This window comes from Artibeus jamaicensis, unplaced genomic scaffold (genome assembly GCF_021234435.1).
Source record: "Artibeus jamaicensis isolate MK-2021 breed Jamaican fruit bat unplaced genomic scaffold, CSHL_Jam_final scaffold_537, whole genome shotgun sequence".
Lineage (NCBI taxonomy): Eukaryota > Metazoa > Chordata > Mammalia > Chiroptera > Phyllostomidae > Artibeus > Artibeus jamaicensis.
In genome coordinates, this window is record NW_026522047.1 from 15,826,865 (window position 1) to 15,841,189 (window position 14,325).

The 14,325-nt window shown below is 47.2% G+C and overlaps 1 protein-coding gene across 5 annotated transcripts in view; it reads left to right on the forward strand.

Annotated features, from left to right (window-relative positions):
* The first annotated feature begins 328 nt into the window (after window positions 1-328).
* GAB1 (GRB2 associated binding protein 1) overlaps window positions 329-14,325 on the forward strand; it is a 111,405-nt gene continuing 97,408 nt past the window's right edge. For 2 of the 5 annotated variants that reach the window (XM_037162349.2, XM_037162348.2), the window contains exon 1: window positions 330-1,405. In XM_037162349.2, coding sequence (XP_037018244.2) covers window positions 1,334-1,405 — 72 coding nt within the window. In that variant the 5' untranslated portion in view covers window positions 330-1,333. Of the gene's footprint in view, window positions 1,406-5,630; window positions 5,753-14,325 lie in introns of those variants that run through there. The other 3 variants (XM_037162345.2, XM_037162350.2, XM_053658349.1) reach the window with 3 other exon arrangements.

Below are 14,325 nucleotides of genomic sequence, written 5' to 3' on the forward strand. Positions count from 1 at the left end.
CAGATCTCATACACAGTACAAACTCAAAGTAACACACGGTGCGCCAAAATGGTAAACCCAACAGAACATTGGAACCTTCCTCACTCCTCCCCACGCCCAAGCCTGGGCTGCGATGCCCTCGCCTCAGCCTCCTCCCCCTGCCGACTGGGGGCTCAGGCCGCCACTGCCCCCGGGCGGCGGAGGACCCCGCTCCAGCTTCCCGAACTACAGATCCCAGGGTGCCTCAAGGACTCCCGCTCCCTCCCTCGCTGGCTCCCTCCTCCTCCCGTCGCCTCCTCCCAAGCCCTTGTTGTTTTGGCTGGAAGCGCCCGGGCGGAGTTTCAGAGAAAGTCCGAGCTGAAATCGGAGCCGGCCAGAACGTGGGAAGGGGAGGAGGATAAGGAGGAAGAGGGAGCCGTGAGGCCGGGAGAGGGAAGGATCGAGGCCCGGCGCCGGGCGGCTCCGAACCTGCCACTTGGGTGGGGGAGGTAGCCCCGAGGAGTGCAAGGGCGCGGGACAGTGGGATACTTCCCCGAGCCGATCAGCCGTTCCACCCTCCCTCCTCGCTGCTCTCTTCCAAGGCCACCAGCCCGCACCCACCCTTCGGCGGGACCTGCTCGCTTGCCGGCGCCCGCCGCCCGGCGACGCCCGTGCTTCGCCGCCAACCCGGGACGTGCCCTGCACCCCCTGCCCACGGGACCCTCTTGGTTCCCCCTTTCTTCCCAGCTTCCCGAGCTTGCTGAGAAGTGACCCACCCTCCCCCCCGGGGAGGAGTAGGGATAGGATCGCTCCCGGCGCACCGAAACCGAGAGCGAGAGCGGGAGAGCCGGAGTGGGCGCCACACTGGGTATTGTGTGTGTGAGTGAGTGAGTAGTGAGTGTGTGAGTGTGTGAGTGTGTGAGTGAGTGAGTGAGTGAGTGTGTGTGTACAGCCTAGCGTTTGTTTCGAAAACGCTCAGGGGAGGTCCTGTCCCTAGGGGGCGGAGCACAGCGGACAGAGGCCCCAGCTCGGTGCCGGGGCAGAGTCCCGTGGAATCTCATCACAGCTGGGGGCCGGCTGGACCAGGCGCCTGGCGAGGAGGCGGGCGCACTAAAAGGAGGCCCCTGCCCCGAGGTGTCGAGGTGCCCGGAGAAGCAGCTCACTTGCGTTCACGTCAGAGGATCTGCAGGGCAGAAGCTTGGCTGCTGAGCTTGGGCACGCCACACGGCTAGCCCACCCCGCCCACCCCGTCGGACTGGGGTGCCCGGCCGGAGAGCGAGGTCCCCACTGCTGTACAGCCGGGAGACGTCGGCTGAGTCGGGAGCGCGCTCGCCTGCCCCTCCGCTGCCCCAGCGGAGCCAGAGAAGCTCGCAACATGAGCGGCGGAGAAGTGGTCTGCTCTGGATGGCTTCGCAAGTCCCCTCCGGAGAAAAAGTTGAAGCGTTATGTAAGTAGAGTTTCGGCCGAGGTTCCTGGGGCTCCACGGGCCTCGGCTCCCGCACCTCTGCCTGGCGCTCTCGCCAGCGGCTGCAGCTAGCCGCGCGCGGGGCTGGTTAGTTCGCGTCTTTTTCCTCTCGGCCCTTTTGGGACCGAGCCTGAAACCTCATGCCCTGGCCTCCACTTCACCAGGTAACTTTCTTCCACCAGATTCTAGACGCCTGCTTAGCGGGCCTCATCGTCCCAGAAGAGGGCCCGATATTTCCAGCTAAACCTCTGCTGCATGTGTTTTTATGATTTTTTTTTTTTTTGCAGGGGTGGGGAGAACAGCATTCTCCTTACCTTATATTTGCATCTAATCATTGCGGGGCTGCTGGGTACTAAATTTCCTGCACTAGGAAAACCGCTGAGCTTTGTAGAAGTCACCAGCCCTCTCTTGGGTCCGCACACCCCTTGCTTTCTCCCGCGGTGGGTTACGGGAAGCGGGCTGTGGATATGAGAAGTTGGAGTTAGACACAAGCATCTCAAGTCCTCAAAAAGAGAAAGAATGAGAAGTTATTACGCGCCCTACCGTTTGCTTAGCAGAGGTTCACATAATTCGCGGTTTTTTGAATCCAGCGAGGTTGGAGTTTGGGCCGAGAGCCTTGGCAGTTTGCTGCGAGAGGAGGGCGCTGTGGGGAGCCTAGTGGCTGGTGTTTGGGCGCCTTGGACATGCTGTCAGGTCCCTCAGGAGGGGACAGCTGAGGCCCTTAAGGATTTCTGTGGTCTTTTCCCAGGCCACCAGAGTTGCTTAAATGGTATTTGTGTAATTGGTACAAGATGCCGATTATGTGTAAAAGCTGTTAGGAAAAATATTCCTTGAAAGAATCAAACTTACTTTGGTGGCAGTCCGTGCCCTTTCCAGGGGTATGGGATCTTACCCGCTTCGCCCCCACTGGTTCTTTGGTCGTTGCCCCGCTGCAAGGAAAGAAAAGGCACTTTTGCCCTGGCATATGGAGCAGATTTCTTTCTACTAAAATGTATTTCAAAAGCAAAATGTATGCCCCCTTAAATATAAATTTACTACCAAGGAGCCAACACTTGTAATGGAAGCTATTTCTTGTTGAAGGATATCTACACTCAGTGTTACAATAGAATCAAGTTAATCTTATTAGTCACTGTTTGCTTGCACAAACCAAAGTGAAGTGCAGCACTTAGCTTCACAGACAACTAACTGATCAGTTTCTTGTTTATTTTCTGCCAGATTTTGTTATAGACAGGTAATTCTCATTTAAAGACTTGATGCCACAAAACCTAAGAAAATTCTCCAGAGGTTTTGAATCCTTCTACATTCTTTCTTTCCAGGCATCACTGTTTGCCTTCATACCCTGGTAGAGATACTAACTTTACTGCAAAAATTTGGGACAGATGTCTTGCCTCCCCACCCTGTCTTAAAAAAAAAAAAAAAAAAAGGATGCATGTGTGTAAGAAGAGAGATAAAGAAATGGATTTGTTTTGAGGAGGTGCATTTGGGAAAGACCTAGACCTAAGTGATTTGGTTCTTGGGGAACCAAAGAACAACACATTTGTTGAAATGGGTGCTGATGCCAGAGGTTCAATGCATTCTTTCCCGGGGTCCGTCTATGGCTCTTTCAAACGATGCCGCGCACTGGACTAAACACCATGACATCAGGAAATGCAGTAGGAAAAAAGCCCTGCCTCTTGGGCTTGCACTTGAATATAACATAAACCAGGAAAAAGTTAGCCAAGTGCATTGTCTTAACAGGACCAAAAAGAAAAGGAAAGGCCAAGTTTTTTAAAAGTTACTATTTTATTTGATCATTCCAGCAGTTTTTCGAGGCCACTTCATCTCTGTTTTATAGACAAGAAAACAGTCTACAGAACTAGAATGTGGCAGAGGCAGAATCTGAACGAGAATCTGCCCAACTGGGCTATAGAAGGTTAATTTATACTAGATCACCTCTACATTTCCTTTCAGATTATAATTTTCTAAGCGTCTGTATTAGTTTGGAATGCAAGGAAGAGGTGGGGTGCAGGTTAGTCAGGCATTGCTAAGGAAACATAGACCCTTCAAGTGGCTTTCTGCACCTAAGAGAAGATGAGGTAAGTATATGAAACAGTGAGCCCACAACACGAAGACGTTTTTGATTGCGTGCCCAAGCTGAGTGCTATTTTTTTCTTTTTTTTTTTTTAAGAAATCAGAACATCTTTTTTTTTTAAGGTTTTATTTATTTATTTTTAGAGAGAGGGAGAAAGAGAGGGAGAGAAACATCAATGTGTCGTTGCCTCTCACATGCCCTACAGTGAGGAGCTGGCCCGCAACCCAGGCATGTGCCCTGACTGGGAATCGAACCAGTGACTCTTTGGTTTGCAGCCCGCACTCAATCCACTGATCTACACCAGCCATGACTGCTTTGTATTTTTTTTTAAATACATGTTTTGAGGAAGAAGCTCAGTGTAGTCTGAAACCATGGGAATAGTTTTAGAGAGATAGTGGGCTCCTTAAATTGTATTTCCATCAGGGGAAGACTCTGCCAGCAGCTGGAGGGCGGCCGAGTTTTTTTCTTACCTGACGGAATACCAGTGTTTTCTTCACACACTGGTGAAGTACATAGAAATGGCCCCGGGAGACAGTGGGCAGGGCCGCTGTCAGAATTGAGGGGTCTAAGAAGGTGGCTGGGGTGTTACAAGTTAAAATGAAGCTTTTGTGTATTTTAGCTGTCAAGTTGGCTGCCCAGGAGATTCAAAATTCCCAGATTATTGATCTTTTGGCTTTGATATCCAGTTCAGATTGCTTTTGTTAAAGTGTCTTTGACCCTCAGAGATATAGGCATGTATTTATGCATTTGTATGGTTGTTTTCTATTTGTGTAAAATCTTATTTTCTGGAGAGAAGGACACTTTGCCGGCCACCAAACTGGCGAACTGTGGCTTGGTAATGGCTTCTAACGAACGGATTTGGTGCGGAAAGATACCTGGATGTGTGGGACTGGGACTGTTAAATGAGACTTTAGAAGTTTGAGCATTGATTCTATTGGGAAACAGTTGGCCCATGGGACTTGAACGTTGTCTCACTGTTTACAATATTTATGTAGTTGTCCCAAGATTGATTAAGATGATCCATGAGGGCTTTTAAGTGACAAAACATTGTTTCAGTGTTATCTTTAAACGCCATCCTAAGGGAGGGTCCCAGCACATTCCATTCACAGCTCCATTTTATGTGCATAGTTGACGGTCGACTGAAGCAGCATCGTTTTTGCATATTGGGGTGTTCATCTGATAGGGCAGCTTTTCTGGAATTTTCTGAGTGAAAGTGGAATATGAGAAAGTGAGAGAAAGAAGCCTGGAGTCCTTAGCAGCTTTCCTAGCCTTTTTGTCTCTGTAACTTTTTCTGTCTGTATTGGCAAAAGGGTCTTGTAAGGTGTTTCACTCTGTGAATTTTTTAGAGTCTATTCAAAGTGGAGGTGAAAATGTACCCGCTTTCTTTCCATTGTGCTGCTCCTGCATTGTTTCTGTCCTGCGTTATGTATTGAACAGCTGCTTTTTTTAAGGACCCGACGGAATCATACGCAGGTCAGTGCCTCTGAAGGATACAGAAAACAAGGAAACCTGGGTAGCATGCACTCCGCAGGCTTGGTCAGATTTTTCAAGAGTTATTTAAAGACATATCAGCCATTTGAAATAACGGTGGAATTTCCATCAGGACTTGAAATTTTAGCTGAGATAAAATGCAAGTCTGGTAACAAAGGAATGATTCAGGCCAGCTGGCAATCACCCTAACCCTGCAGGAGGGGCTTCACTCTGGCCTGCCTCAAGCCCGGCCACCAAGTTTGGGTTCCTCCCCGGCCTCGCTGTCAGCATCGGGCAGGTGTGCAGTCTCAGCAGGAGAACCTGCTTCTGAGGCCACGGCAATGGCCTGTGAGCTGCCTGGGAGCAAGAACCCAGCCGGTTGGCGGGTGTCTAATCCGCACCCAGCTTGGGGCCTGCTCTTCAGCTGTCAGTTAAGAGAATGGTTCTTGTCTGGACTCCCAGAACACTCCCCTGGTGCTGGAAATGGGCCTAGAAACAGAAATAGCTTCTCTGGGTGGGCACCTGACATCTTACATGGAGAGAGGGTCATGGGCAGCCAGAGCAGCAGCATCTCCTTGGTTCAAGGGCAGCCTGGGGTCTGTTGTGCTCAGCATCCAGCCTCTGCTCAATTGTGTCACCACCACGACAGGATCGAGATGTCTGGAGGCTCTTCCTGCCCCTTTTGGCAATTGCTGGAAGCAATCAATGGGTTCTGAAGCTGTTGCGTACAGTGACTAAAGCAGCAAGATTATTTTGTTGAAATTTTTTTCCTTGCAGTCCTCATGCTGGTAAATATTTCCCTCAAATTCCAAATGTTTTCTTTTTACCTTTTCCTTTGTTTCTGTTAACAAAGACCATCAACTAGCAATTCCATTAAGCCTTTCTGATGGTTAAGGAGAGCTAATTCTTTCCTTGTGCCCGGCTTCATGATGAGCACAAAACTCTCCATGTAAAACTCGCTACGTTCCTCAGTCTGCTCGTTGTCTTCTGGGAGTCAGGAGTACCTACCGTTAGGAAAGTGTTTCAGTTTGCAGGGTAGTTTTGAGTTCTACTGATCAAAAAATTTGCTTTTACAACTTTAAAATCATTGTGTTTGAACAAAATATAATACCGCAAGAATTACACTTGGGTAATCTGGCTGCCAGTGGCAACAAAGCACTTTTTAAGACTAAGTAAAATTCCATATTTTGAAGTTAGCATAAAATATGTAGATAAGGCCCTGGCCAGTGTGACTCGGTTGGTTGGGCATCGTTGGTTTGATTCCCGGTCAGAGCACACAGCTGGGTTGCAGGCGAGGTCCCTGGTCACGGTGCATATAGGAGAGGCAGCTGATTAATGTTTCTCCTATATCGATGTTTCTTTCTCCCTCCCTTCTCCCCTCTTTCTCCCTCCCTTCCCCCTCTCTAAAAATACAATGCATAAAGTTTTTTTTTAAACGTAGATAAGTTCTTGATAGTTTGTAAATTGAAAACTTTAAGTGCCAGCCCTCTGATTTTCTTACAGGGACTAACACCCGACAGGGGAGGTCGGAGGGAGGCTACGTAGGACTTTATTTTGGAAAGGTTTGGGGTAAACTGTGCTATGGTGTAAGGAAGCCCTGACAAAGTGTCAGGGCCCAGGATTTGACTCGACTTGGCCAGTCTCCACGTGACCTTTTGACTGATCTCGTCCTCTTTTCTCACCTGTAAAACGGGGAAGAGGTGGGCAGTGGATGTACAGTCTAAACTCTTGCAGGTTTTCCATTCCTCTTGTCAGACCCTTCCTTGGTAAGGAGAAGCAGATGTGGAGCTTCTTAATAGTCCTCTTTTCTGGGAAATAAATCTTAACTTATGGTTCACTTAAAGTAGTTTGGTGACTGTATTTAGGAACTGCTCAAGCTGAGCTCCAACCCTGGGTGTCTTGCTTCGTAGAGATGCTCAGGGCAGCTGAGTTTCTGTGCTGGGTGCTGTGTCTTTAGCACCCAGGGCAGGGCCTGGCTCGGAGGAGAAGCTCACCAAATCTCTGTTGACTGAACAAATAAATGAACAGGTATTTCTGGAGCTTTTGTAATGTGCCATGCATGGTATACAATGGAGGAAAAAAGCCCACGCCCTGCCCTTAAGGAGTTTCTAATCTATTTGTGAAGGCAAACTGTAATTAATGCATGTACATTTAAATTGTTTTATAAGACAAGTTAATAAAGCCATATATGATTAGTCGCCAAATGAAATGATACAAATAATTGCTTAAGAGTTCAGATTGAGAGGGGTGGGGGAGGAGGCTGCCAGGGAAACGTCAGAATTGAACTTCAGGTTCAGTTCTTAGAAGAACTGAGACACTGCCGGCAGAAATAGCACAATTGTAAGGAAAGTCTGATATTCGAGGAAGAGCGAAGAATTTGAGATTAGACACCCTCGTGAAAAGAATGGCTTCAGAACACCTGAGGTTTCTGCGTGGAGTTTAGACCCTGCGTCCGGTTCCAGACTGGTCTGTTTCTGCTGGATTCTAATGCTCCTGGGTGGGAACCTGACCGCAAGTGGATTTCGTGTATCAGACTAGCAACAAACAAAGCAACTTGTTGGGTCACCTGGACTTATTAAAATTCCAAGGGACATGTGTTCTTTAAGATTTCTCTATGTCTGTTTTGAGCTAAATAATTCATTCTGGCAAGCGTTTAGTTTACAACAGAGCGGGAGCATGTTCTGGTGGGAGGGAGAATAAAAGAGCCTTTGATTCGTTTGCTTCTGAGTTCCAGCAGGAGGGCCAGCACTGCCTTGGGCTAGCCTCTTATTTTGGACTTTGGAAGCCATCTTAGCCCAGCTGTGGGAGTGCCCAAGTTAGTGTTGGAAGCAAGAGAATAACCCCATTGGATCACGTTAAACCCCTCCAAGTGTTGATGGAGGGGTTTCTCTCCTTTCACATTCCTCGAATTAACACGGTGGCTAATTTCCACAGAGTTAGAGCGCCATCCGCATTTGCCATTTGAACTTAGGTTGAAGTCACATTTCTGTGACTCCTTTTATCTCTGTCTGTCCATTAACTAGAGGAAACTTATCAAGACCCAGGTTCCTTTGTTTCTTCCCTCTTGGGCTACAAAGCACAAATAAAATTAGCATTCTTTTCTTCTTTAGGTTGCTCCTGAGGGAAAGTGGCTCATTGTACTGTGGATTTCTACATCCAGTAAATAAGTAGCCTCTTCAGTTGCCAGTCCCATAGCTGGGGGAGACTTAATGAATTGTAGATGAATTCAGGCCTGTGGAATTACTGGGAAAAGTCATTTTGGGAACTGGAAGTTTTTGACCATTCCACACTTGTGTGTGTGTGAGGACCTTAAATAATTCAAGAATGCCTTCGCTGAAAAAAAAAAAAAAAGGGACTCTTTTATATTTTAAGTGATTCTTTTATTCATAGGGTCAACATTCTCCCTAACTGAAGAGACAAATTCTCATTGCTGAACACATGTTGAGTAGATTGCAGCCTGCTTTATAAGAAGCAGTCGGGACTGCACTGAAAGTGCGCCTGTTAGGTCGTTATCGCTGGTACATTAGCTCTCGAAAAATTCTGATTACAACTTGTAGCAGCCAAGCCCTGTCCTGCAGTGTTATCTGGGGCAGAAATTTTCCATGCGGTTGTTTCTAGCAGAGCTGCTACATGGAAACTGCACACGAAGATGTAAGTTGCAAAGACAAGAGCTTCTAGAAGAGGAGATGTGAGTTATCTTAATTTTGTTCTGCCATTTAATTGTTCTTTCCTTCGTGTGGGTTTCAAACATTGTTATCATATTTCTAAACGGAGTTTTCCTTTATTTTTACATACTGGAAAGAATGCCAAATTTGTCACGAGTTTTTCTTATGGTGTTGGGTTTTTTTTGTTTTTTTTGTTTTTGCTCCCTGCTTTTTACTTTTGAGTTCATACTTGGCCTAGGTAATTCCCTGTGCACGAAAAAGAAAAAAACAATGTCCCAGAAGGAAAATAAAGAACATGGCTACATTGTTCCATGAATTAAAAACAATATACTGAGAGTCTAAACATTTCTTTTAAATGTAAAAAATCTTAGGTCATTTTTTTTTTTTGAAGGAAGAAAAATACTAAACTGCTTTAATGATCCTATTCATTGTTTTTCTTTATCCTTTTTTATTTCTTTTCCTTTGTTTTGACTCATGTAGTCTAAATTTTGGGGGGAGCAGTATTATACACCCTTCTTTAAGAACATACACATGGAAAAAGAAAACTAGAATTTCATTTCACATCGGAAAAGTGACGGGAAGATCATCTGGTCTCAAAGTGGGGGGGCGTGTCAATTAACATCAAGCCTTGTTAACTTTCACACCGCTCGGTTGCATTGCCGAAGTTGTCCTTATTGTTTAGCTCTCCCTCCAAATAAGCAGGTGAATGTAATTTTAGTTGAGAGATTCAGTTTTGTGAAGTGAAAATGCAGGACAACAGCACCGGGAGAAGGCGGGCCATGCGATTTATTTCTGTTCTCTTTTATATTATTTCATGTAGCAGTGAACCCATTGCTACGGAATTGTTTGCTAACTGGTGTAAGTGGCAGAAAGGGAAAAGCCTTCTTGGATCCCTGGATCCCTGCCCTCTTTCTCTTTTCCTCTTATTTTCACTTCTTCCTCTGTGACAGAAGCCTGGTCACACACAGCACAAAGTATGCTTGTCAGAATCCGGGCACACAGATTCTTTCACCTTCTCCGTAAAGTGGTTGTCGAGACCAGGAATAATAATGGTCCACCGGCTCGCAGATTGTTTTTCTCTCCTGAGAGGCAGGTTTAAGTTACTACTGTGCTGGGAAATGTGGTTAGGCCACTTTCTGGCTAGCAGAACTCCTCCCCGGATGACTACCTGGTTAAAAAATGAAGCGCCTGCCTGGTGTGCTCTCCCAGCTCCAGGCCATCACTCATTCCCATCAGCGTCTTGGCCGAGTCTCACAGTAGCCAAGATGAAAGTGCTTCTGGTTGGAGGGATGACCCACCTGATTGGCAGGAAAGAAGTGCTTTCATCTTTGACTCTGGGAAGAGAAGCACTTGGTAAAAGGCCACCTCTTGTGTTTTGAATTCCAATGGTGTTACACAGAGCTTGATGAGGGCCGACCACCTCATGTCACTTAGGGAGGTATTGCTGGAAGCCCCTTCCCTCTGGCAAAGTTATAATTGACCCTAAAGCGGTGTAGGAGTATTGGATTTTACAAGTTCTCCCAGACCATGCCAGTTTTAAATGCTTGGAATGCTGAGAAAGGTAAAAGGAATTACTGAACTAGTACAATAAGAATGCAAAATATTTGGGAAGGTAATTTTTTCCTAGTGATGCTATTACATGTAATCCACACTTTTCTGAGTAACCTTCATTGGGTATATAGGTCATTTATCTCCAGAGAGATGCACAAAAGTAAATTGCTGCTGGTGAATAGTATTCTTCTATTCCCTCTCTTCATTTAAGCAAATAGTCAAAACAGGAAAAGCAGGCCTAATACATTTTAAAATATATTTTTTCTAATGACCCACAGCATACGAAATAGAAGGTGTATACACATAATTCATGTACAGAGAAAATTAGAGCTTCATTTGTCATCCTTGGGTGTTTGTTATAGGACATTAATTTCTAGAGGACAAAGGTGGCCTTTGTTCTCTGTGTCTAAAAGGTACAGTGGGGCACCTTGCACAGTCTCTTGAACAACATGACCAGATAACCGTAGAACTTTAAACCTAAAAGTATAAATCATTGAGTCCGGCATCTCTCAATCTTTTCGAACCCATTTCTCTTTAAGGGATTGCTGGGATGTCCTTTGACCTTTATTCCAGCTTCACTTTCTATGATTCATATCATGGAAACAATAGCTATATGGAATACCTTTTCCAATTACACATCTCTCTTCCTCCCCTAGTCAAAAGTCCAACCTTGTTTTATGGGGATTGAAAATCGGCCTCTGGGAGAGTCATCGGTTTGTCCAAGGTCACACATATTAACCAGCTGCTCCGGTGGAGCCGGAGGTCTCACTTCCCAGGTCAGGGCCTTTGGTCACTGAAGCGATGTCCATCGTGAAGGATTCAGAGGAAGAGGACCCAGAGAGCACTCTCTCCGCCCTCAGGCGCTTGTGTCCTACAAGGGACGTGGGTGTACTCGCCACTGCAAATGTATTATGATCATTGAAGGGGGGGGGGCAGAGCCCTGGGAGAATTCAGCAGAGGGAGGCGGATTCAGGGACTCTCAGAAGGATAACAAAGGTGGTAAGAGATGTCACCGGACTCTTAAGTGGGTTTTGTGCACTTAGCTGTGCCTTCCTCCTCACCTGCCACTCATTTCTCAGTGGAATGTAGACCAGGTCCTTCTCCACCACTCTTGTCTAAACAGCTCCCACGATGGTCCCTGGTGACCTCCTGGTTGCCAAATCGAGCAGAACTAGATTTGGAGATTTGGGTTCTTGTTTTTCATGGAACTCCTGATGGAAAGAAATGACCAACCCCTTTTCTCAAAATAGATTCTTTCCTGTGCCTTCCTGAGCCCAGGCCTTCAAGTGCATCCTCAGGAGTCGGAGTTCCTCGGGTGCTGGGGGCAGCCCTGGCTGGTCTCTTCCCCCCGCTCTCCCTGCTGGTGGTTCTTCATCTGCAGTGAGTTCATGAACTCCTTTGAAAGTCTGAGAGAAGCTCTAGGCACTCGTTTCCACAGAATCCTTACAGACTCGGATGCAACTGTTACTCGGACCTGGCATGTCTTCTAACCTTTAAAGCCCACCCATGGGTCTTAAATGCCTCTGACTTATAGGCGGGCAGAGGATTTGAGGATGCTGTCTCCACCCATTCCTCGCTCCAGGCCCGTGGGTCTGTGGAGGTAGCCTGCAGCAACTCTGAGTCAGCACACCCGCCGCGGCTCTCTCAGTCCGGCCTGTCCTCTCACTGTTCCCTGTCACTCAGTCTACCACCATCCCTGGCCTGCCGGCTTTACACTCAGTGACCATATCCCGTCAGTTTTACCTCCCAAATGTCCCTTCACTCACTGACTCCTCTGTCGCCTCAGCTATTTTTGCCTTTCTTCTGGGTTGTCGCAATAGCTGGTTGTCTTCCTCCTTCCATTCTCGTCCCCCCTCCAAACTGCCCTTATCAAGGCAGCTGGCAGGACCTTTCTGGACAGGGATCTGATAACACCAAGCCTCGGGCAGAAGCTGCTGGGCTGCGCTCCCTTTTTCCTGGGAGTGGCCAGGCCTCCTTTGTGACCCGGGGCATTGGTGGCGGCCTTCTCCCTCGCGTTTTCCACATCACCTCTCCTGGACTTTGATGTCCCAAGAGGGCCCTGTGACCGCTCACTCTGGCCTTTGCCTGTGCTCGCCCCCCCCACCAGGCATTCTTGGCTCTCTCCCCTCTCTGCTGACTTCTCCTCATTCTCCAGGGCCACACTGGGACCCCTGTGAGCCTTGGGGACTTTTGCCTTTGTGGGCCACCCCCCCATGAAAAAAATAATAAAAATTATACTTTGCAACCACATCAGTATGATGATGAATATATTCCGAGCTGACTTTATTATTATATATTCATTATTATTATACAGATTTTGCTTGACTTAGGAGGGCGTCGTATGCCCACAAACCCATAGGTTGAAAATAAGCATCTGTTGAAGATGCATTTAATCCGTCTAACCTAGCGAACGTCAGAGGTTGGCCTGGCCTACCTGAAACGTGCTCAGAACACAGTATCCCACATCACTGGCAGCCCGGGCCCCTGCTGAGTGGGGGCTGTGAGTCTGTGGATGGCCTGGCCGGCCGGCTGCCGCGCTTGCCGCCGCTGTTCAGCAGCACGAGGGAGTATTGTGCCAATTATTGCTAGCTCAAGAAAAGATCAAAATTCTTAATCTGAAGTGCGGTTTCTACTGAAGGCAGGGAGCTTTTGCACTGTCATAAAGTTGAAAAATTCTAAGTCAAACCGTCATAAATTGGGGATTGACTATTCATTTCTTACTCTGATTTTAAGAGAAATTAATATTAAAACACTTTCCATGGCCGCCGGCAGGCCGCATGGTCCTTAGCATGGTGCCGCCGGTACCCAGTGGATACTTTGGTCTGTTAAATGGACATAAATACTTTGGAGACTCAGCTGATGGATTGTGACCAGGAAGGGTGAGGAGCCAGCCCACTTAGTTCTTTATTTTGTTACGCGGCACTTCTGTAGTGGCTTGGGTAGCTTACTAAAACAGGGATTGTGCATTTTAGGCCCTAGCAGTGGAAGAATGTATGGAAAACAGGGTGATAAAAAGAGTTCTATATATACACACACATATATACACACAACACACAGACACATATACATTTATGTATGTTAAGAGCAAAAGGCATGAGATTTTTTTTATGATGTCAGAAATAAATTCTGTAAGTTGTTTCACTAGCATGAACTGTCCGTGATGTTTCTGTGGTTTTTCAATGGGAGTGAGGGGTGGTTTTGCCCCGACTGGGGACATGTGGCAGTGTCACATGGAGACTTTTTAGGTGTCACAGCGAGGGGGGCTCCTCGCTGTAGGTGGGTAGAGGTCAGGGATGCTGCTAAACATGCTTCAAGGCACAGAACAGCCCCCCAACAGGAATCACCAGGGTGGAGTGTCAATAGTGCTGAAGTTAACGCTCTTGTAGAGGGATCCTTCACACAGCTTGGCTCCTACCTCGTATTATGTAAACAGTTTGTTTCCCCACCATTCCATGAAAAGCTCTCATCCAGGTGCAGGATGGTGTTGTCGCACTGGAACCAAACATTTATTTTTCTGACTTCAGTGAGGTTGAGAAAAGCAGTCATCGAGGTGACTGAGCTTTCTAATACCAGAGGTTGGTGCTGTGTGTGACCCTTTCCCATGAGGTTATAGGATTGGCAGAATCTCTCTCAAACCGCCTGCTGTCATTGAAGTTGTTACAGAAACACTCATTTTGTTCTTGCTAATTCTAGCTAGAGTACAACTATTTGTTGTCTGGGTGGGGAGGGGGATGCTGAGTCATTTATTCATGCTTTTTATTACCTCTTGGCTTGAGTATGGCCATTCATTGTTCACAAGCCGCCCAGCTTGTTTACTTTTTATAAATTACATGTAATCACTCCCCTTGCAGGTCTGGCTGCTGTAATTGGCAGCAGCCGCGGAGCAGGGCTGACGGGTCTACGTTTGTGCTGATGCCTCACATTCAGTTCCTCCACGCTTGCTGTGCTCTCCACGCTTTCTCGACTCTTCCTTCTGTGCTTTAAAGGGAAGGCGAACAGAGAACCGCCCCGTGCTCTGTCTTCTCAGATGCCTGATGGTCCTTATTTAGAGCTTGGTAGAGTCCCTGTGTCCTTTGGTTTGGGAAGAGTCAAGGGTTTTGGTCAGTGGTCTTCAGATGTCAGTGTGTTTAGCAATCACCTGGGTA